At 34.4% G+C, this 26,908-nt stretch overlaps 1 protein-coding gene across 1 annotated transcript in view; it reads right to left on the bottom strand.

Annotated features, from left to right (window-relative positions):
* GBE1 (1,4-alpha-glucan branching enzyme 1) overlaps positions 1 to 26,908 on the bottom strand; it is a 258,453-nt gene that overhangs the window by 206,021 nt on the left and 25,524 nt on the right. The window contains exon 2 of the mRNA XM_074299786.1: positions 2,493 to 2,662. Within this exon, the coding sequence (XP_074155887.1) occupies positions 2,493 to 2,662 (170 nt within the window). The remainder of the gene's footprint in view (positions 1 to 2,492; positions 2,663 to 26,908) is intronic.

The raw sequence follows: 26,908 nt of genomic DNA on the forward strand, positions 1-26,908 counted from the left end.
CAAACAATAATTTAGCTGACTCCTGCAGTAGTTCTCTCTGAAGCAGCTAGATGGATTTCAGGCATGGAATTAGGCAGATCACACACTAGCTCCAGTATCCTTGCCAAGAAAACTGTCAATAGGGGTATGAAGAGTTGGCCATGATTAAAAAAACAATAACAGCAGCTATCAATGATCTGTAGAGTGAAGAGACAAACTTGGATTCCCTGTACAATGCTGTAAAAAGATCTTCTATTCTGACAAGAAAGGATTGAGTCCTAACTTCAGTCCCTGATTACCAGATCTCAAAATATGGCTTGAAAACCACCTCAATTCTACCACCATCATCCTCTGATACAAACTATTTTTTCTGGCACAAATTTTCTCCCATACTCCTCTTGGTTCTGGTCCTGACTTTCTGTAATTCAAAATTGTCATTTTTTTTTTTTTAAGTAAAACTTTTTACTTTCAAAACATATGCATGAATAATTTTAACATTAACCCTTGCAAAACCTTGTGTTCCAATTTCCCACTTTTCTCCCACCTCCTCCCCTAGATGGCAAGTAACCCAATATATGTTAAACATGGTAGAAATAGATGTTAAATCCAATATACGCATACATATTTATACAACTGTCTTGCTACAAAAGAAAAATCAAATTAAACAAGAAAAAATGAGAAATAAAATAAAATGCAAGCAAACAACAAGAGTGAAAATGCTATGTTGTGAACTACACTCAGTTCCCACAGTTAGCTCTCTCTGAGAGCATCACAAGATCATTGGAACTGGTCTGAAAAATCTCATTGTGGAAGAGAGCCACATCCATCAGAATTGATCATCGTATAATCTTGCTGCCATGTACAATGATCTGATTCTGCTCACTTCACATGGCATCAGTTCATGTAAGACTCTCCAGGCCCCTCTCAAATCATACTGCCGATCGTTTCTCACAGAACAATAATATTCCTTAACACTCATATAACATAGCTTATTCAGCCATTCTCCAACTGATGGGCATCCACTCAGTTCCCAAAAGCTATGCCTTCTTGGCTACTGTATCATCCTGAAACTTCTCTCAGGTCTTGGCACCTTCTTGCCCTGGAACAGGCTCTGCACAGTCTATATCTCAAAGGTAAATTCTTCCTGTGGCTTGAGAAGGCCAATTTGCCTTCATCTCCTCCTTACCCAATATCTGACTTTCAAAATCATCCCCAGTATTAGGTACTTTCTTCCTCTCTCCATTCTTTCATTTTTCCCCTCTCCCCAGACCCTCAACAATCTTGTATGTGATGTTTTCCTCTGCTGTAAGCTCCTAAAGGGCAAAGAATGTTTCTTGTTACTTCTATTTGTATTCTCAGCTAAGGCAAAGGGCCTGGAACATCACTTATTTCTTTCCTTCCTTCTTATCAGCCACAAACTTTAGTCTCAATTTACTGGATCTTATACTGTCTTCTATGGTTCAATCTAACTGCCAGCCATGGCCAACTTCTGGCCATCTCTTTGTTCAGTTTTGGGCATGAGAGAGAACTTTATCTGTTTCTCTTTGTCTCTACTCAATCTGATGCCTAATCTGATGATAAGCTCAATGTATGAAAACTGAGCCCCTTACAACTTTTCCCAACGCCACAGTCAGTAAACCTCTTTATTTTATATGTACTTACCAAGGTTCATACTTTCTTCCCTAATAATAGGTAGATACCTTGAAAACAGAAGCCATGTCACTATCATTTTTATAAACCCCAGTACCTACCATAAAAAATCTGATACATATTAGGGGCTTAATGTACTCTTGTTAACTAGCAAGATAAACACCAATATTTACTAATCAAGTAGTCTTGCATACCATGTGTTCTATTCAAAGAAAAAACACTGATGTGATCAGTTTCTGAACATAAGGACAGAGACAGTGTTTAATTATTAACTTTCTATAGCTCAGCACAAAAACATATGCAGGTAAATATTTAATAAATTATTTTTCACTATATTAACATATCTTTATTTCCAAAAAATAGAAAGGACAATAATATTCTTCAAACTTGTATTCCTAGAACCTCTGTGCCTCATACACAACAGACACTTCATAAATAATTACTGAATAACTGGTTGACAAATAAATGAAGGCAGCATGATGCAAGGAAACGAATACTTGATTTAGGATCAAAAGACCTGAATTCAAATCCTGACTCTCTCCCATGCTATTTATATGATTTTGGATGAGTTAATTTACTCTCTCTGGACCCCAATTTCCTTAATCTGTAAAATGAGGTATTTAAATTAAAAAGCTTCTTCCAATTCTAAACTTATGACATTGGGGGCAGCTAGGTGGTGCAGTGGATAGAACACCAGCATTGAACTCAGGAGGACCCGAGTTCAAATCTGGTCTCAGACACTTAACACTTCCTAGCTGTGTGACCCTGGGCAAATAATTACATATTTTAAATCCACAAGCTACTTTTATAAAAGAGGTAAGAAAAGTATTACTTTTAAAACCACTTAAATGAACAGTACTTACTAAAATCTCCAGTGAGAAAAACTCCTTCTGCTCCTGGAGCCCATTCCTTACAATACAAACTACCATCAGCACATCTATGGACTCCAAATGATTCATAGCTTTTAGAGAATTCATCAATACCACCTTCACATTCTTCAATGTTTTTCAAAGTCTGGGTGAAGAGCTTATACCTTAGAAAAGAAAAAAAAAAAAAATTTAAGAATTTTTTTATACCAGCCAGAGGAATATTACTATACATTCTTCAAGAACAAGTATTAAATAAGGAAATAATAAAAATATTAACATTATTTTCTATTAACATGCTTCACCGGGACATACTTTCCTTTTATTCAAAACAAGAAATAACTAAATTCAAATCATATTAACATATTGGGGGGAAGAGGAGGGAACTGACTATAGCTAAAAGTTTAAATTTAAATTTAAACGGAATGAAAATATCCAGGATATTTAAATGATCAGGCATTTTAATTGGGCAACAACAATGTGATAAAAATACTAAATATTAAAGAACAATTAACTCCAATGCTATATAAACTATTTGAAAAAAAGAGGAATTAAAAGATTCCTACCAAATTCCTTTTATGACACAGAAATGGAATTGATACCTAAACCACGTAGGATGAAAATTCATAGGAAAGAAAATTCTAGAACAATCTCCCTAATGAACATTGATGCAAAAATCTTAAATAAAATGTTAGCAAAAACATTACAGAAAATAATCTCCAGGAAAATACACCATGACCACGTAGGATTTATACCAGGAATGCAAGGCTGATTCAATATTAGGAAAACTATTAGCAAAACTAACTATATCAATAACCAAATTAATGAAATTCATATGATCATCTCAATAGATGCAGAAAAAAGATTTGATAAAATCCAATACCCATTCCTATTAAAAAGACTATAGAATATAGTAATAAATAGACTTTTCCTTAAAATAGTCAGTAGCTCCTATTTAAAACCGTCAGTAAGCATCATCTGTAATGGTGATAAACTGTAATCATAACCAATAAAATCAGGAGTGAAATAAGGTTGTCCACTATAACCACTAATATTCAATATTGAGACGCTAGCAATGAGATGAAAAAGAGATTAAAGGAATTAGGGTAGGTAATGAGGAAACCAAATTATCACTCTTTGCACATGATATGATGGTATACTTAGAGAACCCCAGAGATTCTACTAAAAAGCTATTAGAAATAATCCACATCTCCAAAATATACAGAGAACTGACTCTAATTTATAAGAAATTAAGCCATTCTCCAATTGATAAATGGTCAAAGGATATGAACAGAATTTTCAGATGATGAAATTGAAACTATTTTCACTCATAAGAAAGAGTGTTCCAAATCACTATTGATCAGAGAAATGCAAATTAAGACAACTCTGAGATACCACTACACACCTGTAAGATTGGCTAAGATGACAGGAACAAATAATGATGAATGTTGGAGGGGATGTGGGAAAACTGGGACACTGATGCATTGTTGGTAGAATTGTGAAAAAATCCAACCATTCTAGAGAGCAATCTGGAATTATGCCAAAAAAGTTATATCAAACTGTGCATACCCTTTGATCCAGCAGTGCTACTACTGGGCTTATATCCCAAGGAAATACTAAAGAAGGGAAAGGGACCTGTATGTGCCAAAATGTTTGTGGCAGCCCTCTTTGTAGTGGCTAGAAACTGGAAAATGAATGGATGCCCATTGGAGAATGGTTGGGTGAATGATAGTATATGAATGTTATGGAATATTATTGTTCTGTAAGAAATGACCAACAGGAGGCGGAGCCAAGATGGCGGAGAAGAAACACACGACTCTGTAAAGGTCCTCACTCCCTCACAACCAATTAGATAAATCAGCCTCAGAATAAGCCCAGGACTGATAGATACCACAAGGACTGGAAGCACGACTTACCAGCTGAAGAGAATCTGGAGTTTCAACAGAAAAGGTCAGTCCCCAGGGGAGGAAGAAGAGAGGCCAGCACAGACGGCTGGGTGCTAGCATAATCTGCTGATTGTGCTGGGAAGGGCTCTGGGATCAGAGAAGCCACTGAGATGAAGGAATCTGGCACAGACTATTAGCTCTTCTCTGCTAATTATTTAGCAGTTCAGAAGAGAAAGCTAAAATACCTTAAAAACTCATATTTTCCCCCGATCCTGGAGGTGACTCAGCAGATCTCGGCACCAGGGGGTGTGGCCTCAGCTACCACCTGAGAATAGTTAAGAGATTGACAAGTGGGTGGATACGGCCCAAGGCAACACACACTGCCTAGTTTACTTGGAGGGAGTGGAACTCAGCTCCAGGAAGTCCCAGAGAAGCAGAACCTTTGAACTAGGGACCGCGGTTTCTGGCAGACACTTCCAGTTTGAGCACAGGGGCTTTTCACTTCACCTGCTGCAGACATCCACGCCACACCCGGACACATAGGCTGGGCTTTGTGCTGCCTTTACTGTTCAGCGCCCTCGGGGCACAGCAGCGCTAATCACCTCTGAGGCACTTCCAGGGAGGGGGTGGGGAACTCTCTCCCAGAGCTCTATCTTAGCTCAGGTGCAGGAGCCGCTGCATCCATCCTGTCTGGGAGGAAGCTGGTAAAGAAGTAAATAAATAATTTCCTACCCCAGGGACAGACCCCAAAAGATTTTTTAAATATGAACAAAAAAGACAGAAAAACTATAGATTCCTTCTACACAGAGAAAGAGCGGGTATCCAACCCCAAGGAAATTAACAGCAGAGAGTCAGCAGATAACAACCTAAAGGGGAACGATTCCTGCCCCCCATCACATAAATCTCTCCTAGAAGAAACTCTTAAAAAATTGAGGGAGTTTGAAGAAAAATGGGGAAAAGAAAGGGAAGCTATGATAGAGAATAACAACGTCCTGAAATTGGAGTTGGAAAAAATAAAGAATTCACAGGAGATGCAAGGAAACAAAATTTATGAATTAGAAAAGGTTAAAAAAACACAGGAAAGTAGGATTTCTGAATTGGAAAAGATAAAAAAGTCTCAAGAAAATAGAATTTCTGAATTGGAAAAAGAAAATAATTCTCAAAAAAAAATTAGGGAAATGGAAAAAAATTCAATAGAGCAAAATAATTCATTTAAAAACGAAATTGGGCATTTACAAAAAGAACTAAAAACTGTGAAAGAAGAAAATAACTCCTTAAAAGTCAGGATGGAACAAATAGAAATGAATGACTCACAGAGAACCCAAGAATCAGTCAAAAAAAACAAAAAAAATGAGATGCTGGAGAACAACGTCAAATACTTACTGGGAAAATCTATAGACCTGGAAAATAGATCTAGGAGAGATAATCTGCGGATCATTGGACTTCCAGAAAACTATGACCAAAAAAAGAGCCTAGATTCTATTTTACAGGAAATTATCAAAGAGAACTGTCCAGAGATAATAGAAACAGAAGGGAAAGTAGATGTGGAAAGAATTCATCGAACTCCTTCTGAAATAGACCCTAAAAAAAGAACACCACGGAATATTGTGGCTAAGCTGCAGAATCACCACACAAAGGAGAAAATCCTGCAAGCAGCTAGAAAAAAACAATTTAAATACCAAGGTGCCACAATAAGGGTCACCCAAGATCTGGCTGCCTCCACATTAAAAGATAGAAGGGCCTGGAACCTGATATTCCGTAAGGCAAAAGATCAATGACTGCAACCAAGAATGAACTACCCAGCTAAGTTTAGCATCTTTTTCCATGGAAGAAGATGGTCATTCAATGAAACAGAGGAATTCTATATGTTTCTAAGAAAAAAACCAGACTTAAACAAAAAATTTGATCTACATCCACAAGACTGAAGAGAAACAGAAAAAGGTACACAGAACCCTTGAGAACTGTAACTCTGTTGTGGGTATATAAAAAGTACTCATGGATAATTTGATTTTACTGATATAAAAGAAAAAAAGGGGAGGTGTAGTAAAGGGAAGGAGGTCGGTTCAGAAAAAGGGGAAGGAACGATAAAAAGAGGGAAACTACATCCCAGGAAGAGGCATAGAAAATACACCATATCTGAGGGAACTTAGTGAGGGGGAGAATCATTGTGTGAATCTTACTCTCATCAGGAGAGGCTCAAAGAGTAAATAATTAACATATTTGTTTTTCAGAGAATTTTCTCTCACCTCATTAAAAGGGGGGAGAGGAAAAGGAAAAAGGAAAAGGAGGGAGGGGGGAGGGATACTAAAAAAAAAAAAAGGGAGGGTTGTGCGTCACAAGGGGGGTCTGTAAATTAACTATCGGGGAGGGGGATCAGGGGGGTCAAGGGAAAAATCATAATCTGGGGATAATATGATGGCAGGAAATACAGAATTAGTAATTTTAACTGTAAATTTAAATGGGATGAACGATCCCATCAAACGGAGACGGATAGCAGATTGGATCAAAAAGCAGAACCCTACAATATGTTGTCTACGGGAAACACACTTAAAGCAGGGAGATACATACAGAGTAAAGGTAAAATGTTGGAACAGAGCCTGTTATGCTTCAGGTAAAGCCAAAAAACCAGGGGTAGCTATCCTTATCTCAGATCAAGCAAAAGCAGAAGTAGATCTCGTTAAAAAAGATAAGGAAGGAAACTATATCCTGCTGAAAGGTAGCATAAATAATGAAGCCATATCAATACTAAACATATATGCACCAAGTGGTATACCATCTAACTTTCTAAAGGAAAAGTTAAGAGAATTTTAAGAAGAAATACACAGTAACACTATAATAGTGGGAGATCTCAACCTTGCACTCTCAGATTTAGACAAATCAAACCACAAAACAAACAAGAAAGAAATTAAAAAAGTAAATAGAACATTAGAAAAACTAGGTATGATAGACCTTTGGAGAAAACTGAATGGCAATAGAAAGGAATATACTTTCTTCTCAGCAGTCCATGGATCCTATACAAAAATAGACCATATATTAGGACATAAAGATCTCAAAATTAAATGTAGGAAGGCAGAAATAATAAATGCCTTCTTCTCAGATCACAATGCAATAAAAGCTACATTCAGTAAAAAGTTAGGGGTAAAAAGACCAAAAAGTAATTGGAAACTGAATAATCTTATCTTAAAGAATGACTGGGTGAAAGAGCAAATTATAGAAACAATTAACAATTTCATCCAAGATAATGACAATGATGAGACATCATACCAAAATCTTTGGGATGCAGCTAAAGCAGTAATAAGGGGAAATTTTATAACTTTAGAGGCTTATTTGAAGAAAATAGAGAAAGAGAAGATTAACGAATTGGGCTTGCAACTTAAAAGGCTAGAAAAAGACCAAATTATAAACCCCCAACCAAAAATTAAACTTGAAATACAAAAATTAAAAGGAGAAATCAATAAAATTGAAAGTAAAAAAACTATTGAATTAATAAATAAAACCAAGAGTTGGTTTTATGAAAAAGCCAATAAAATAGATAAACCTTTGGTAAATTTGATCAAAAAAAAGAAAAAGGAAAATCAAATTGATAGTCTTACAAATGAAAAGGGGGATCTTTCCACCAATGAAGAGGAAATTAGAGAAATAATAAGGAGTTACTTTGCCCAACTTTATGCCAATAAATTTGATAACTTAAGTGAAATGGATGACTTCCTCCAAAAATATAGGCTCCCTAGATTAACAGAGGAGGAGATAAATTGCTTAAATAGTCCCATTTCAGAAAAAAGAAATAGAACAAGCTATTAATCGACTCCCCAGGAAAAAATCTCCAGGGCCAGATGGATTCACATGTGAATTCTACCAAACATTTAAAGAACAATTAGTCCCAATGTTATATAAATTATTTGAAAAAATAGGGGATGAAGGAGTCCTACCAAACTCCTTTTATGACACAGACATGGTACTGATACCTAAACCAGGTAGATCGAAAACTGAGAAAGAAAATTATAGACCAATCTCCTTAATGAATATTGATGCTAAAATCTTAAATAAGATATTAGCAAAAAGACTTCAGAAAATCATCTCCAGGATAATACACTATGATCAAGTAGGATTTATTCCAGGAATGCAGGGCTGGTTTAATATTAGGAAAACTATTAATATAATTGACCATATTAATAATCAAATTAATAAGAACCATATGATCATCTCAATAGATGCAGAAAAAGCATTTGACAAAATCCAACATCCATTCCTACTAAAAACTCTTGAGAGTATAGGAATAAATGGACTATTCCTTAGAATAATCAGGAGCATATATTTAAGACCTTCTGTAAGCATAATATGCAATAGAAATAAACTGCAACCTTTCCCAGTAAGATCAGGAGTGAAACAAGGTTGCCCACTATCACCATTACTATTCAATATAGTACTAGAAACGCTAGCCTCGGCAATAAGAGCCGAGAAAGAGATCCAAGGAATTAGAGTAGGAAATGAGGAAATTAAACTGTCACTTTTTGCAGATGACATGATGGTATACTTAGAGAACCCCAAAGACTCTGCTAAAAAGCTACTAGAAATAATTCAAAATTTCAGCAAAGTGGCAGGATACAAAATAAATCCACATAAATCCTCGGCATTTTTATATATCACTAACAAAATGCAACAGCAAGAGATACAAAGAGAAATTCCATTCCAAACAAATGTTGAGAGTATAAAGTATTTGGGAATCCATCTACCAAAGAAAAGTCAGGAATTATATGAGAAAAATTACAAAACACTTGCCACAAAAATAAAATCAGATTTAAATAATTGGAAAGACATTCAGTGCTCTTGGATAGGCCGAGCGAATATAATAAAGACGACAATACTCCCCAAACTAATCTATTTATTTAGTGCTATACCAATCAGACTCCCAAGAAACTATTTCAATGACCTAGAAAAAATAACAACAAAATTCATATGGAAGAATAAAAGGTCGAGAATTGCAAGGGAACTAATGAAAAAAAAAAAACTCAGAGGAAGGTGGTCTAAGTGTACCTGATCTAAAGCTATACTATATAGCAGCAGTCACCAAAACCAATTGGTATTGGCTAAGAAATAGACCGGTAGATCAGTGGAACAGATTAGATACAAAGGACAAAAAAGGGTACATATATAGCAACCTAATCTTTGACAAACCCAAAGATACCAACATTAGGGACAAAAATTCATTATTCGGAAAAAACTGTTGGGAAAACTGGAAATTAGTATGGCAGAAATTAGATATGGATCCACACTTAACACCATATACCAAGATAAGATCAAAATGGGTCCATGATTTAGGCATAAAGAGGGAGATAATAAATAGACTAGAGGAACAGAGGATAGTCTACCTCTCAGACTTGTGGAGGAGGAAGGAATTTATGACCAGAGGAGAACTAGAGATCATTATTGATCACAAAATAGAAGATTTTGATTACATCAAACTAAAAAGTTTCTGTACAAATAATACGAATGCAAACAATATTAGAAGGGAAGTAACAAATTGGGAAAATATTTTTAAAAACAAAGGTTCTGACAAAGGTCTCATTTCCAAAATATATAGAGAACTGACCCTAATTTATAAGAAACCGAACCATTCTCCAATTGATAAATGGTCAAAGGATATGAACAGACAAGTCTCAGAGGAAGAAATTGAAACTATATCCACTCACATGAAAGAGTGTTCCAAATCACTATTGATCAGAGAAATGCAAATTAAGACAACTCTGAGATACCACTACACACCTGTCAGATTGGCTAAGATGACAGGAACAAATAATGATGAATGTTGGAGGGGATGTGGGGAAACTGGGACATTAATACATTGCTGGTGGAGTTGCGAAAGAATCCAGCCATTCTGGAGAGCAATCTGGAATTATGCCCAAAAAGTTATCAAACTGTGCATACCCTTTGACCCAGCAGCGCTACTACTGGGCTTATATCCCAAAGAAATACTAAAGAGTGGAAAGAGACATATATGTGCCAAAATGTTTGTGGTAGCTCTTTTTGTAGTAGCTAGAAATTGGAAGATGAATGGATGTCCATCAGTTGGAGAATGGTTGGGTAAATTATGGTATATGAAGGTTATAGAATATTATTGCTCTGTAAGAAATGACCAGCAGGAGGAATACAGAGAGGCCTGGAGAGACTTAAATCAACTGATGCTGAGTGAAATGAGCAGAACCAGAAGATCACTGTACACTTCAACAACAATACTGTATGAGGATGTATTCTGATGGAAGTGGAAATCTTCAACATAAAGAAAAACCAACTCACTTCCAGTTGATCAATGATGGACAGAGATAGCTACACCCAGAGAAGAAACACTGGGAAGTGAATGTAAATTGTTAGCACTAATATCTGTCTGCCCAGGTTACATGTACCTTCGGAATCTAAAGTTTATTGTGCAACAAGAAAATGATATTCACACACAAGTATTGTATCTAGACTATATTGTAACACATGTAAAATGTATGGGATTGCCTGTCATCGGGGGGAGGGAATAGAGGGAGGGGGGGATAATTTGGAAAAATGAATACAAGGGATAATATTATAAAATATATATATAATAAAAAAATTATTAATAAAAAAAAATTGATCAACAACTGAAAAAAAAAAAAAAAAAAAAGAAACGACCAACAGGATGAATACAGAGAGGCTTGGAGAGACATATCAACTGATGCTGAGTGAAATGAGCAGAACCAGGAGATCATTATACACTTCAACAATGATACTCTATGAGAATGTATTCTGATGGAAATAGATATTTTCAACATAGAGAAGAGCTAATCCAATTTCAATTTATCAATGATGGACAGAATCAGCTACACCCAAAGAAGGAACACTGGGAAATGAGTGTAAACTTTTAGCATTTTTTGTTTTTCTCCCCAGGAAAATTTTTACCTTCCGAATCCATTTCTTCCTTTGCAACAACAACAACAACAACAACAAAATTAGGTTCTGTACATATATATTGTACCTAGGATATACTATAACATATTTAATATGTATGGGAATGCTTGCCATCTAGGGGAAGGGGTGGAGGGAAGGAGGGGAAAAATTCGGAACAGAAGGGAGTACAAGGGATAATGTTGTAAAAAATTACCTATGCATATGTACTGTCAAAAAAATGTTATAATTATAAAATTAATTTTAAAAAATTAGAAGAAAAAAAAGGAATAATCTACAACTATAGCAAAGTTGCAGGATACAAAAAAATCCATATAAATCATCAGCATTTTTATAAATCACTTACAAAATCCAACAGCAAAAAATACAAAGAAAAATTCCATTTAAAATAACTGTCGATACTATAAAATATTTGGGAAACTATCTGCCAAGGAAAAGTCAGGAACTATATGAACAAAATTACAAAACATTTTCCACACAAATAAAATCACATCTTAACAATTGGAAAAATATTAAGTGCTCTTGGATAGGTAGAGTGAATATAATAAAGATGACAATATTACCTAAACTAATCTATTTCTTCAGTGCTATACCAATCAGATCCCCAAGAAACTATTTTAATGACCTAGAAAAAATAACAACAAAATTCATCTGAAAGAACAAAAGGTAAAGAATTTCAAGGGAACTACTGAAAAAAAAAAAATTAAATGAAGGTGGCCGATCTGTACCTCATTTAAAACTATATTACAAAGAGCAGTCACCAAAAGAATTTGGTATTGTCTAAGAAATAGACTAGATGATCAGTAAAATAGATTAGGCTCACAGGACAAAATAGTCAATAACTATAAGCAATCTAGTGTTTGACAAACCCAAAGATCCCAGCTTTTGGTATAAAAATTCATTATTTGACAAAAACTGCTGGGAAAACTGGAAATTAATATAGCAGAAACTAGGCATTCACCCACACTTAACACCATACAACAAGATAAGATCAAAATGGGTTCATAATCTAGGCATAAAAAAGGAGATTATAAATAAATCAGAAAAACATAGGATAGTTTACCTCTTAGACCTGTGGAGGAAGGAATTTGTGACCAAAGAAGAACTAAAGGTCATCATTGATCACAAAATAGAAAATTTCAGTCATATAGAGTTAAAAAGCTTTTGTACAAACAAAATCCTGTGGACAGGATTAGAAGGGAAGCAATAAACTAGGAAAACATTTTTACAGCTAAAGGTGCTGATAAAGGCCTAATTTCCAAAATATATAGAGAATTGATTTTTATTTATAAGAAATTAAGCCATTCTCCAAATAATAAATGGTCAAAGGATATGAATAGATGAAGAAATTAAAACTAATTTCTAATCATATAAAAAAGGTATTCCCCAAATCATTACTGATCAGAGAAATGCAAATTAAGAGAACTTTGAGATACCACTACACACCTGTCAGATTGGCTAAGATAACAGGAAAAGATAAAGCTGAATGTTGAAGGGATATGGAAAAACTGGGACACTGATGCGTTCTTGGAGTTGTGAAGGGATCCAACCACTCTGGAGAGCAATTTGGAACTATACTCAAAAAGTTATCAAACTGTGCATACCCTTTGATCCAGCAGCGTTATTAGTGGGCTTAAATGCCAAAAAGATGTTAAAGAAAGAAAGGGGACCCATATGTGCAAAAATGTTTATGACAGCCCTTTTCATAGAGGCTAGAAACTGGAAACTGACTCACCAAATCAGGGCCAACTGATCAGTAATGAACAGAACCAGCTAAACCCAGAGAAAGAACACTGAGAAAGGAGTATGGACCACAACATAGCATTTCCACTTTTTCTGTTTATTGTTTGCTTGCATTTTTGTTTTTTCTGCTCAGGTTATTTTTGCCTTGTTTTTTAATCCAATTTTTATTTTTCAGCAAGATAAAATGTATACATATAGTTTTTATTTAACACATTTTAACACATTTATTTAATGTGTTTATTTAACACATGTATTTATTTACCACATACTTTAATATCTTTAACATATATGCAACTAACTGCCATTTAGGGAAAGGGGTGGAGGGAAGGAGGGAAAAGGTTGAAACAGAAGTTTTTACAAGGGTCAATGTTGAAAAGTTACACATTTGTATATTTTGTATATAAAAAACTACAATTAAAAAAATGTCAAAAAAAATTTAAAAGAATGTCTATTCTCATTGCATTTAATTTTGTTTGGGCCAACAGAAGACATTTGAACAGATTTTATTCAATCACTATCAATGAATATAAACCATATTTCTTCTAAAACATAGAATGAAAAAGTGTTGTGCTTTGTCCAAAATTAGTCATATTTAGTCATAGTCAAAATTAATATATTTCTTACAGGTAGTATTTTAAAAATCAAAGGAAAAAAGGGCAAAGAAAATCATAATTGATTTTTGTTTGTAAGTTAACGTTCAAAACTTCTATAAATATCTTACCATCAGCACTATATAACTATTTCTTCTAAGTTTATTTTTGTCTCTGAATTAAAGAACATACAAATATTTTAGTGACATTGAACCCTACCATTTCTAGTCATATAAAAAGGTTCTCTAAATCACTGTTGATCAGAGAAATACAAATTAAGATAACTCTGAGATACCACTACACACCTGTCAGATTGGCTAAGATGACAAGAAAAGATAATGACAAATGTTGGAAGAGATGTGGGAAAACTGGGACAATAATATATTCTTGGTGGAGCTGTGAAAGAATCCGGACATTCTGGAGAGCAATTTGAAACTATGCCCAAAGAGTTATGAAACTATGCATATCCCTTGACCCAGCAGTGTTTCTACTGGGTTTACATCCCAAAGAGATACTAAAGGAGGGAAAGGGATTCACATGTGCAAAAATGGTTGTGGCAGCCCTCTTTGTAATGGCAAGGAACTGGAAACTGAATGAATGCCCATCACTTGGAGAATGATTGAATAAGTTACGGTACATGAATGTTATGAATGGCAAATTATACCAAATTAAGACTTCCAGCCATGATGGCGGCGTGGAGGCAGACAGCTGCTTGAGCTCCGTGTTTTCTCTCAGGACTTACTTCATGACAAGCCTTAGAGTTGATGCTTGACCAGAAAAGAAACCCACAAATAATCACCAAGAGACCACATCCTTGAAATTCCCCAGAGAAGGTCTGTGTTTGCTCGGGGGAGGTTCGAACAGACTGGGAACAGACTGACAGTAGGCAGTGAGAGAGAGGCAGGCAGCTCACACTGTTCAGACCAGAGGGGGGAGGGGTACAATCTCTTCCGTTTCTGCCAAAAGACTTTTACCCCAGTGTGGACACTCCATCTTGGCAGCAAGCCAGGAGCAGCAGAGAGGGTGTAAACACTGGAGGTAAAGAATAAAACCCCAAAAAGCTAGTGTCTCTCAGGACCTGGCCACCCCCACCCCCACCCAGAGTGACTCAAGTCACATTCTTAGAGCCACAGAGCACAGACACCATCCTGTCCTGTTAATGCCTCACCACTGTCTCTCCCAGTCTGTAGAGGAAGCCCGGTACCACCATCCAACCCCATCACCCCCCAGAAACAGACCAATGGTTTCTCCTGTCAATTTGTTTTCTTCAATTCTCACTCTGACAAAATGAATAAAAAATTTAAAAGGACTCTAACCATTGACAGTTTCTGTATGGAGAGAGAACAGACTACAAATACTGAGGAGACTAAAAACAGACTGTCCCCAGAGGAATCCCCTAAGGGGGATATGATCTGCTCCTCACTACAAAAGAATCTCATAGAGGAAATCACAAAGGCTCTCACAAGAGAGCTATAAGAGAAATGGGAAAAGGAAAGGGAAGCTTGGCAAGACAGTCTGGAGAAGTCATCCCACACATTTAAAGACACAGTAGATAAAGAAATTAAATCACTGAAAAACAAAATTAGTTAATTAGAAAAGGTAAACAACTCCAAGGAAAACAGGATTAGTGAGCTGGAAAAAGAAAACAGCTCTCTAAAAAATAAAACTGATAAAATAGAAAAAATTCCATAGAAGAAAAAAACTCGCTTAAAAACTCAATTGGACAATTACAAAAAGATATTTTAAAAAGTGAGTGAAGAAAATACATCATTGAAAATTAGGCTTGAACAAATAGAAATGAATGACTCAAGGAGAAACCAAGAAGTAATCAAGCAAAACCAGAAAAATGAAACAATTGAAAAGAATGTCAAGTACCTTATTGGAAAGACAACAGGCCTTTTTGGAAACAGAGTGTAAAACAGACATTGAAAAAATTCATTGATCACCTACTGAAAGGGACCCTAAAATCAAAACGCCAAGAAATATAGTGGCCAAGTCCAAGAACCATCAGACATAGGAAAAAATATTGCAAGCTGCTAGAAAAAAGCAATTCAGATATGGAGGAGCCACAATAAGGATATGGGGGATCTAGCAACGTCCACATTAAAGGAGCGAAGGGCCTGGAATATGATATTCCAAAAGGCTAAGGAACTTGGTATGCATCCAAGAATAACTTACCCAGCAAAAATGAGCATCGTTTTCCAGAGAAGAAGATGGACATTTAACGAAATAAATGAATTCCATCTATTTTTGAAGAAAAAAACAGACCTACATAAAATGTTTGATCTTCAAATACAGAACTCAAGAGATTTCTAAAAAGATAAAAAGAAATCTTGAGAACTATATTTCTGCCATAAAGATATGTAAAGAACACATGTCCTAGAAACTAGAGGTGGGAAGGAAATTATATCATGAAAAAGGGTAAAGTGGTGGTACTACATCTCATGAAGAGGCAGAAGTAACCTATTATATCTGAGAGAAAGAAAGGAGGGAAATGAACATAGTGTGTATCAATAGACATATCCGATTTATGATGAAACTTCTTCCACTTCATTGAAAAAGTAAGAAGGAAGGAGTAAACTAAGGGGAAGAGAATACAGAAACTGTGAGAAAAAGGGGTAAAATAGGGAGAGGAACTTTAAAGTGGGGGAAGGATACTAAAAAGGGAGTGCTGTCAAAAGCAAGTGGTGTCCTCAAGTTTAATACTGGGTAGGGGGGTAAGAGGAAGGAAAGGAAGAAAACATAAGCAGGGGTTAACAGGAAGAAATATAGAATTAATCATTCTAACCATAAATATGAATGGGGTAAACTCCCTCATAAAGAGGAATCAGTAGGGGCAGCTATGTGGCACAGTGGATAGAGTACCAGCCTTGAAGTCAGGAGGTCCTAAGTTCAAATATGGTCTCAGACACTTAACACTTCCTAGCTGTGTGACCCTGGGCAAATCACTTAACCTCAATTGCCTCAGCAAAAAAAATAAAATAAAGAGGAAGCAGTTAGCAGACTGGATTAAAAGCCAGAATCCTACTATATGTTGTTTACAGGAAACACACCTGAAACATTAAGAATAAAAATAAAAGGTTGGAGCAGAATCTACTATGCTTCAGGTGAAGCCAAAAAAGCAGGGGTAGCCATCCTCATCTCAGATCAAGAAAAAAAAAAATTGATCTAATTAAAAGAGATAAGGAAGGGCATTATATCCTGCTAAAGGGTAGCATAGATAATGAAGCAGTATCAATATTAAACATACATGTACCAAGTGGTGCAGCATCTAAATTCTTAAAAGACAAATTATGAGAGCTGCAAAAAGAAATAGACAGAAAAACGATAATAGTTTGAGATCTCAACCTTGCACTCTCAGAATTAGATAAATCAAACCACAAAATAAATAAGAAAGAAGTCAAAGAGGTAAAAAGAATACTAGAAAAGTTTGATATGAAAGATCTTTGGCTTAAGCTAAATGGAGACAAAAAGGAGTACACTTTCTTCTCAGCAGTTCATAGAACCTATGCAAAAATTGATCATATAGTAGGACATAAAAACCTCAAAATCAAATGCAATAAGGGAGAAATAGTAAATGCATCCTTTTCAGACCACAATGCAATGAAAATTACATTCAATAAAAAGCCAGGGGAAAAAAGGCCAAAAAATAATTGGAAACTAAATAATCTTACACTAAAGAATGATTGGGTAAAACAGCAAATCATAGACATAATTAATAACTTCACCCAAGAAAATGACAATAATGAGACATCATACCAAAATGTGTGGGATACAGCCAAAGCAGTAATAAGGGGCAGTTTTATATGTCTAGAGCCCTACTTGCATAAAATAGACAAAGAGAAAGTTGATGAATTGGGCTTACAACTAAAAATGCTAGAAAAGAAACAAATTGAGAACCCCCAGACAAACACGAAAATTGAAATTCTAAAAATAAAAGATGAAATTAATAAAATTGAAAGTAAAAAAACTACTGAATTAATTAATAAAACTAAGAGTTGGTTTTATGAAAAAACCAGCAAAATAGACAAACCCTTAATAAATCTGATTTAAAAAAGGAAAGTGGAAAAACAGATTGTTAGTCTTAAAAATGAAAAGGGAGAACTCACCATTACCAAAGAGGAAATTAGAACAATAGTTAGGAGCTACTTTGCTCAACTTTATGCCAATAAATCTATAACTTAAATGAAATGGAAGAATACCTTCAAAAATATAGCTTGCCCAGATAAACAGAGGAAGAAGTAAATCGTCTAAATAGTCCAATTTCAGAAAAAGAAATAGAACAAGCTATTAACCAACTCCCTAAGAAAAAATCCCCAGGACCAGATGGAATTACAGGTGAATTCTACCAAACATTTAAAGAACAACAAACTCCAATGCTATATGAACTATTTGGAAAAAATAGAGATTGAAGGAGTCCTACCAAATTCCTTTTATGACACAGATATGGTACTGATACCTAAACCAGGTAGATCGAAAACTGAGAAAGAAAATTGTAGACCAATCTCCCTAATGAATATTGATGCTAAAATCTTTAATAAAATATTAGCAAAAAGACTACAGAAAATCATCCCCAGGATAATACACTATGAGTAAGTGGGATTTATATCAGGAATGCAGGGCTGGTTCAATATCAGGAAAACTATTAGCATAATCTACTATATCAATAACCAAATTAACAAAAACTGTATGATCATCTCAACAGATGCAGAAAAAGCATTTGATAAAATCCAACATCCATTCCTACTAAAAACACTTGAGAGTATAGGAATAAATGAGACTATTCCTTAAAATAATAATGAGCATATATTTAAAACCGTCAGTAAACATCATATGTAATGGCAATAAACTGGAACCTTTCCCAGTAAAATAAAGAGTGAAACAAGGTTGCCCACTATCACACATTACTATTCAATATTGTACTAGATATACCTGATCTAGAATTATATTATAAAACAGCAGTCACCAAAACCATTTGGTATTAGCTAAGAAATAGACTAGTTGATCAGTGGAATAGATTAAGTTCACAGGGCAAGATAGTTAATAAAAATAGCAATCTAGTGTTTGACAAGCCCAAAGATCCCAACTTCTGGGATAAGCATTCATTATTTGACAAAAACTGCTGGGAAAACTGGAAATTAGTATGGCAGAAACAAGGCATGAACCCACATTTAATACCACATACTAAGATAAGATCAAAATGGTTACATAATTTAGGCAAAAAGAACTAGATCATAAATAGATTAGAGGAACAGAGGATAGTTTACCTCTCAGACTTGTGGAGGAGGAAGGAATTTATGACCAAAGGAGAACTAGAACTCATTATTGATCACAAAATAGAAAACTTTGATTACATCAAATTAAAAAGCTTTTGTACAAACAAAGCTAATGCAAACAAGATTAGAAGGGAAGTAACAAATTGGGAAAACATTTTTACAGTTAAAGGTTCTGATAAAGGCCTCATCTCCAAAATATACAGAGAATTGACTCTAATTTATAAGAAATCAAGCCATTCTCCAATTGATAAATGGTCAAAGGATATGAACAGACAATTTTCAGATGATGAAATTGAAACTATATCCACTCATGAAAGAGTGTTCCAAATCACTATTGATCAGAGAAATGCAAATTAAGACAACTCTGAGATACCACTACACACCTGTCAGATTGGCTAAGATGACAGGAACAAATAATGATGAATGTTGGAGGGGATGTGGGAAAACTGGGACACTGATGCATTGTTGGTGGAGTTGTGAAAGAATCCAACCATTCTGGAGAGCAATCTGGAATTATGCCCAAAAAGTTATCAAACTGTGCATGCCCTTTGATCCAGCAGTGCTACTACTGGGCTTATATCCCAAGGAAATACTAAAGAAGGGAAAGGGACCTGTATGTGCCAAAATGTTTATGCCAGACCTCTTTGTAGTGGCTAGAAGCCGGAAGATGAATGGATGTCCATCAATTGGAGAATGGTTGGGTAAATGATGGTATATGAATGTTAGGAATATTATTTTTCTGTAAGAAATGACCAACAGGATGAATACAGAGAGGCTTGGAGAGACTTATATCAACTGGTGCTGAGTGAAATGAGCAGAACCAGGAGATCATTATACACTTCAACAATGATACTGTATGAGAATGTATTCTGATGGAAATAGATATTTTTAACATAGAGAAGAGCTAATCCAATTGCAATTGATCAATGATGGACAGAATCAGCTACACCCAAAGAAGGAACACTGGGAAATGAGTGTAAACTTTTAGCATTTTTTGTTTTTCTCCCCAGGTTATTTTTACCTTCTGAATCCATTTCTTCCTTTGCAACAACAACAACAAAATTAGGTTCTGCATATATATATTGTACCTAGGATATACTATAACATATTTAATATGCATGGGAATGCCTGCCATCTAGGGGAGAGGGTGGAGGGAAGGAGAGAAAAAATTCGTAACAGAAGGGAGTACAAGGGATATTGTTGTAAAAATTTACCTATGCATATGTACTGTCAAAAAAAAGTTATAATTTTAAAATTAATTTTAAAAAATTATACCACACTAGAAAGTCTTCAGGAATATGGGCCCTATGACAGACTTCATGGTGTTCTAGGACCATTATGGCCAAATTGAAAAAGGCTCATCCACTATATTGGCAACAGGAAAGTTAATCTTTCAAGATTTAGTATCCTAAGAGTTGAAAGCTATGATATTGGACAGAGTACCTATATCTATAATAACATCATAAGTGCTGAAAAAGAACACATAATATCTCTTTTGCAGCTCATCAACATGTACAATTCATTTTTGTTCACCATACTAGAAAAGGAAAATAATTTTATTACCTTAAATAACAGAGGTTAACCACTATATCTTTGTACAACAAAACTAATTTGAGGGTTTTTTTTTTTTATTTTTGTTTTTTAAATTGGATCATATGCTTAACAGGGAAGTAGATTTCCTCTCATCAGCAACTGTTCTAGTTCTAATACTCTTAGCAGCCTGAAGTTTGAGTAACTGGCCCAAAAGCACAAAATAGTTATGAGTCCAAGTCTAGACTTGATCTAGGATCTTCTGATTATAGAAGCCAGCTATCAATTCATTAAGCAATGATGCCTCTCCAAACTGGTTACAGTTGCAAACCTTTGGTCCAAAAAACTGCGATGTGAATCTACTTCTATGAGAAAGTACAATTGATTTTACTAGAACTGCTTTTTAATAGTTTCTAAAACAACTATAAATAACAAAAAAGGCTTTGAAACTCTAGCTGTCCCCACAAATTCCCCCTCTTTTCCTTAATATTAAAACACTTAAACAGAGAACATAGATAAATCGATAAATAACTTTCACATATTTATAAAAATGTTAACTTGGCAGTAGCTTATTATTTATCCCATTCTTCTTGCTCTAATCCCCTACCAACCAGGAACACTAGCATCTGAGAAAAAGGTTTGAACTTTATTTACCCAAAGGATTCAAATCCAGGTTTTCCAAGTTCAGTGCTCTTTCCACTGTACCACACTAGTTAAAGAAATCAGATGGTAGGTTTATTCTCTACTATACTAGTCATAGGGGCAGCTAGGTGGCGCAGTGGATAGATCACCAGCCTTGAATTCAGGAAGACCCGAGTTCAAATTTGGCCTCAGACACTTAACACTTCCCTAGCTGTGTGACCCTGGGCAAGTCACTTAACCCCAACCTCAAAAAAAAAAAAAAATACACTAGTCATACTGTTTAATTAAAAAAAAAGCTCTGGACATCACAATTATTGTGGATATATATAAACAGTAAGCTTCTGAATATATACTAATGGGAATAATTCCTTAAGGGGAGGGGATAAAGATTACATCTGGGATTTCATCAGTATAAGGAACTCCAGGCTGGGCATGCAAAGTACATGACTCCCATTACAATGCTTTTTTTTTTTTTTTTTTCATTTTCATTAATTTCTTCATTGTACCTATACCATACCCCATCCCATCCATAAGGAAGTCTCAGAAAGTCTGCTATTTATCAAACACAATTTATTTCCTCCTCAAAACTGGAGAAAGAAAAAAAAAATTGAATGAATTATACTGGTAAATAAGGATCACAAACATTTCCTTTTAAAATATATTGCTTAAAATAAAAATTATAAAAAGCATCACGTCAGCTTTTTTATTTATTTAATATTTTCTCCAGTTATATTCAAAACAAAATTTTAATTTGTTTTTAAAATTTTAATTCCTGCTTCTCTCCCTTATCCCCACTCCAGCCCCCTTTTGAGAAATTATGCAAAACATTTCCACAAAAGTCATGTTATAAAAGAAAACATAGATCTCCCACCTTAATGGGAAAAATAAATAAAGTTAAGAGAGAATACGAGCGAGAGAGATTGCAAAAGAGAGAAATAAGAGAGGGAGACAGAAAGAAATTGAATAAGCTTCAATCTGTAATCACACCCAATACAATCAATTTCTTCTGTGGGTATGCAAAGGATTTTTCATCACAAGTTCTTCATAGTAGTCACATCATTGTACTGCTGAAAATAGCAAAGTCATTCACAGCTGGTGATCCCAGAAGATCAGTATTACTTTGTATACAAGATATTTCACTTTGCTTCATTCAGTTCATTTATGGTGGATTTTTCCAAGTTTTTTTTTTTGTTTTTGTTTTGTTTTTTTCCCCTAAGAGCATCCTGTTCATTATTTCCCATAGAACAATAACTTTCCATGACATTCACATGACACAATCTATTCAGCTATTCCCCAACTGATGGCCATCCCCTCAGTTTCCAATGCTTTGTCCTGAAATTGAGTTGCATTTAAAAAAAAAAAAAAACTCTTTTGGGAGCCATGCTTAGTAACAGTATTGTTATAGCAAAAGGTTACGCATGCTTTTGTACCCCTTTGGGCATAGTTCACATCTTCTGATCAATTGGGAAATTTTTTTTTAATATGTAAATTTGATTCAGTTCCCTATACGTTTGAGAAATGAGGCCTTTGTCAGCAAAACTTGCTTCTAAATTATTTTCACAATTAACTAATGCTAACTCTCTTTCCTCCCACTTATTCTATTCTCTCTCACCTTGTCCATCCTCAAAAGTGTTTTGGTATTGACCAAATGCCTTCTCTTTTCTTTATCATCCTTCCCCAATATGCCCTCTCCTGTCTATCACCCTCCCCCCCTTCCTATATCCCATTCCCCTCCTATTTTCTGTCAGGGTAAGGTAAGTTTCTACACACATACTGAATGTGTATGTTATTTCCTCTTTAAGCCAATTCTGATGAGAACTAAAGTTCATTCCCTCTCCCCCTCTTCTCATCCACTATAAAAGCTTTTCTTACCTTTTTTTTTTATGCCAGATAATTGAAACCATTCCACTTCTCCCTTTCCCTTTCCCCTAGTACATTCCTCTCTCATTCTTTAATTTCATCACTTTTTTAATTCTTTCATATTCAACTCACACCAAACCGCCAAAATGATGAAAAAAGTCTGAGTTACAAGTATAATGCTCCCATGTAGGAATGTTAACGATAAACATATCACTTTCCTGATTATCTCTTTTTATGCTTCTCCAGTCTTCTATCACAAAATCTTCCCCCCCCCCCCCCATTCGGCTCTGGTCTTTTCATCACTGAAAGAGTTCCCAAAGAAAGTTACTAGTTTTTGATGTCTGATTCTAATATAATGAGCCTTTCCATTTCTCTCTTGAGCTATGCCTTGTAGAAAAATGAATGTAATATAACGTGATAATAAAGCATATTATCACATTATAAAATATAATAAAACAATATAATATAAACTAATGAAACATTTTCTTTCAGTTGAAATTTGGTGGAAAAAATAGCTTTCTTTCTCAACAAATGCCTCTTTTTCTAATTTACTTAATATTAATTCTGACTTTGAAGTTGAAAATAAAGGCTTCCAAAAAAATATCAATGACAAGGATTTTTTTTTTTTTTTTTTTTTTTTTTTTTTTTGCCTAGTCATTCCATTTTACTGCAACACTCAAAATTTTCTAAGTGGAAACTCAGAAATTTTAATCATGCTGCTTTTGCAGTCAACGATAAAAATAAGAGATTTTTCACTTAATAAGAAAATTAAATAGTAACATATTATTTTTCCACGAACTACAAAGGTGATGCTTTTTCGAGGTTATTTGTCTACCATAAAAAAGTACTGGTTTTTCCACCAATTCTCAAAAAACTTGCTTTTCTTAACTTTTATTTCATTAAAATAATTTATGAAATTATTCCTTTCAAAAGGGAAAAAGAACAAAAAGAAAGGCCTAAACACTGAAAATTCTTTGTTTAGCCATCAATATTGCACTTGATAAATAAACTATATGAATTAATAAGGACTTAGAATTGTGATTAATATGTATTTAGTACAAAGTCAAGGTGTGTAGAACCAAGCTACACACACATCTATTTAAAAAGTACTGACTGATAAATTTTCCAACTTTTCTGTAGAAAACTCAGAAAATTGGATCTAGTAGTCTGTCTCTACCAAGGTTTTTAATCTATCCATCTATAAAAAGGACTATCTTGAGCAATTTTTTGAGCAAATTGGGAAATGTCTGAGATAGATAGGCTTTATAAATTTAATGAAATATCAGTGTGTAGCAAAAAAAAAAAACAAAAAACAAAAAAAACACTGAGGAATTCATACAGATTCAATGAGAGTCAGATGTGAGAGACCTAGAAAGATGAAAGAGCACAAAAGGGAGTAAGAGCATTGAGTGTTTACCATGTTCCAGGCACTATGCTAGCCCTGGAAATACAAATATAAGTAAGGCAGGACCTAGCATCAAGAAGTTTACTTTCTATACATTTTTTTAATATACACATACATAAACATATGTACACAATACATAAGAAACAGTTGAAATTGGGATAGTTGAGGGTACTAGACTTAAAAAGTAGAAATAACTTGAAATTAAAATATGATCAAAATGATCTAATGACATCACCATATTTTCTAGATGAAGCAACTGAAGAACCTCCCACCCAAATTAAATGACTTATTCATTTAGGCCATGTCATAAAAGACCTTTAAATATTCGAAAATAAGCTAAATTCAAAACTGGAAGTTCATCAACTGGTGGGAGAAAAGCAAATTAAATCACCCATCAAAATGGCTAACAATAGAAAAGGAAAATGACAAATGCTAGCAGGAAGTGGGAAACTAGTGAACTGTTGTTGTGAACTAATCCAACCATTCTGGAGAACAAATGGAACTATATACCCAAAGAGCTATAAATGAGTTATACCCTTTGATTCACCAATACCATTCATAGATCTGTATCCCAAAGAGATTAAAAAAAAAAAAAAAAAGGAAAAAGAACCTTTTGTACAAAAATATTGTATAGCAGGGTTTTTTCCCATGGTAGCAAAATATTGGAAACTGAGGAAATATTCATTAAGGAAAATAAACAAGTTTTAGTATATGATAATGGTGGAATATTACTATACAATAGAAATGACAAGCAAGATAGTTACAGAAAAACTTGGGTAAATGCAAAATGGAGTAAGCAGAATAAAAAAACATTGTACACAAACAGCAATAGTATAAAGATGAACTGCTTTAGACTTATCTATTCCGATAAGATAGTGGTCCAAGACAATTTAAAGGATCTAAAATGAAAAATGCTATCCACTTCCAGGGAAAGAACTAATCTGAATGCAGATTGAAGCATATTAATTTCTTTTTATTCTTCTTGCTTTATCTTTATTATTTTTGTTTTATTTTCTTTATTCTGTCTATCCTTGCAATATGAATATAGGATAATATTGAAAGACTTTTATATGACTGCAGCAAATTGCTTGTCTTCTTAAATACGGAGGGAAGAAAATGAGGGAGAGAATTGTTAACAAAATTTTTTACATCTAATTAAAAATAGTTAACAAAATAAATTTTATAAAATTATGGAAAGCATGTATATAAAACTAATAAATACAAATATGTAAAAAGTAGTTAAATTCAAAATAGTCTGAGAGGGACAGCACTAACAGTTGGTAGATCAAAAAAGATTGTATGCCAAAGATAGTAATAGCTAGAATATATAAAGTACTTTTAAATTGTATGAGTGCTTTAGAAATAACATCTCATTTTATCCTTGCAAGGATTTTCTCTTTCAACATTACAGATAATTTTACTGGATATAATATTTTTAGTCACAGGCTTAGTTCTTTTGATTGATGATAGATATGACTCCAGGACCTGTGGTTTTTTATTGAGGCTGTATCCTGTATGATTCTAATTATAGTTCCAGAATATTTGAATTAGGTTTTTATTTTTCTTACAAAATTTTCTCTTGTGAGGGTTTCAAAATTTGACAATAAGGTTCCTATGTGTTTTCCACAAAGGATCTCACTGAGGTGGTGATAAATGGATTTTTTTCTATTTCTAGTTTCTCCTCCTGTTCTATCACTCCAGGACAATTTGGATTATTTCTTACATTATTGTGTCAAGGTTCTTCTTCTGGTTACAATTTTCAGGCAGTCCAATTATTCTTATATATTCTCTTCTTTATCTGTTACCCAGATCTGTCTTTTTTGTTCTTTTTTTTATAAGCTTTTTTATTTTCAAAACCGTATGTATGGGTAATTTATCAACATTGACCTTCCCATAGCCTTGTGTTTCAGATTTTCCCCTAGTCCCCACCCCATACCCTAGATGGCAAGAAATCCAATATATATTACACATTTTACAATACATGTATAATCCAATCCAATATGTATAAATATTTTTAAAATTCTCTTGATGCACAAGAAAAATCAGATCAAAAAAGAAAGTAAATGAGTAAAGAAACAAAATGCAAGCAAACAACAACAAAAAGAATGAGAATGCTATGTTGTGATTCACATTCAGTTCCCACAGTCCTCTTTCTGGGTTTTGATAGCTCTCTTCATCAAAAGATCACTGGAACTGGCACCAGTCATCTCATTGTTGAAGAATCACATTCATCAGACTAAATTGCCATATATTATTGATGTTGCCGTGTATAATGATCTCCTGGTTCTGCTCAATTCATTTGGCATCAGTTCATGAAATTCTCCAGGAGTCTCTATAACCATCCTTCTGATCTTTTCTTATAGAACAATATTATTCCATAACATTCATATACTGTAATTTGCCATTCTCCAATTGATAAGCATCCAATCAGGTTCTGGATTCTTGCCACTGCTAAAAGGGCTGCCAACAAACATTTTTTTGAACATGTAGGTCCTTTCCCAGAACCTTTAAATGTAAAAAAAAAAAAAAAATTTCCAATTTATTGCTTCCTTCC

The sequence above is a fragment of the Sminthopsis crassicaudata genome, chromosome 3 (genome assembly GCF_048593235.1).
Source record: "Sminthopsis crassicaudata isolate SCR6 chromosome 3, ASM4859323v1, whole genome shotgun sequence".
Taxonomy (NCBI): domain Eukaryota; kingdom Metazoa; phylum Chordata; class Mammalia; order Dasyuromorphia; family Dasyuridae; genus Sminthopsis; species Sminthopsis crassicaudata.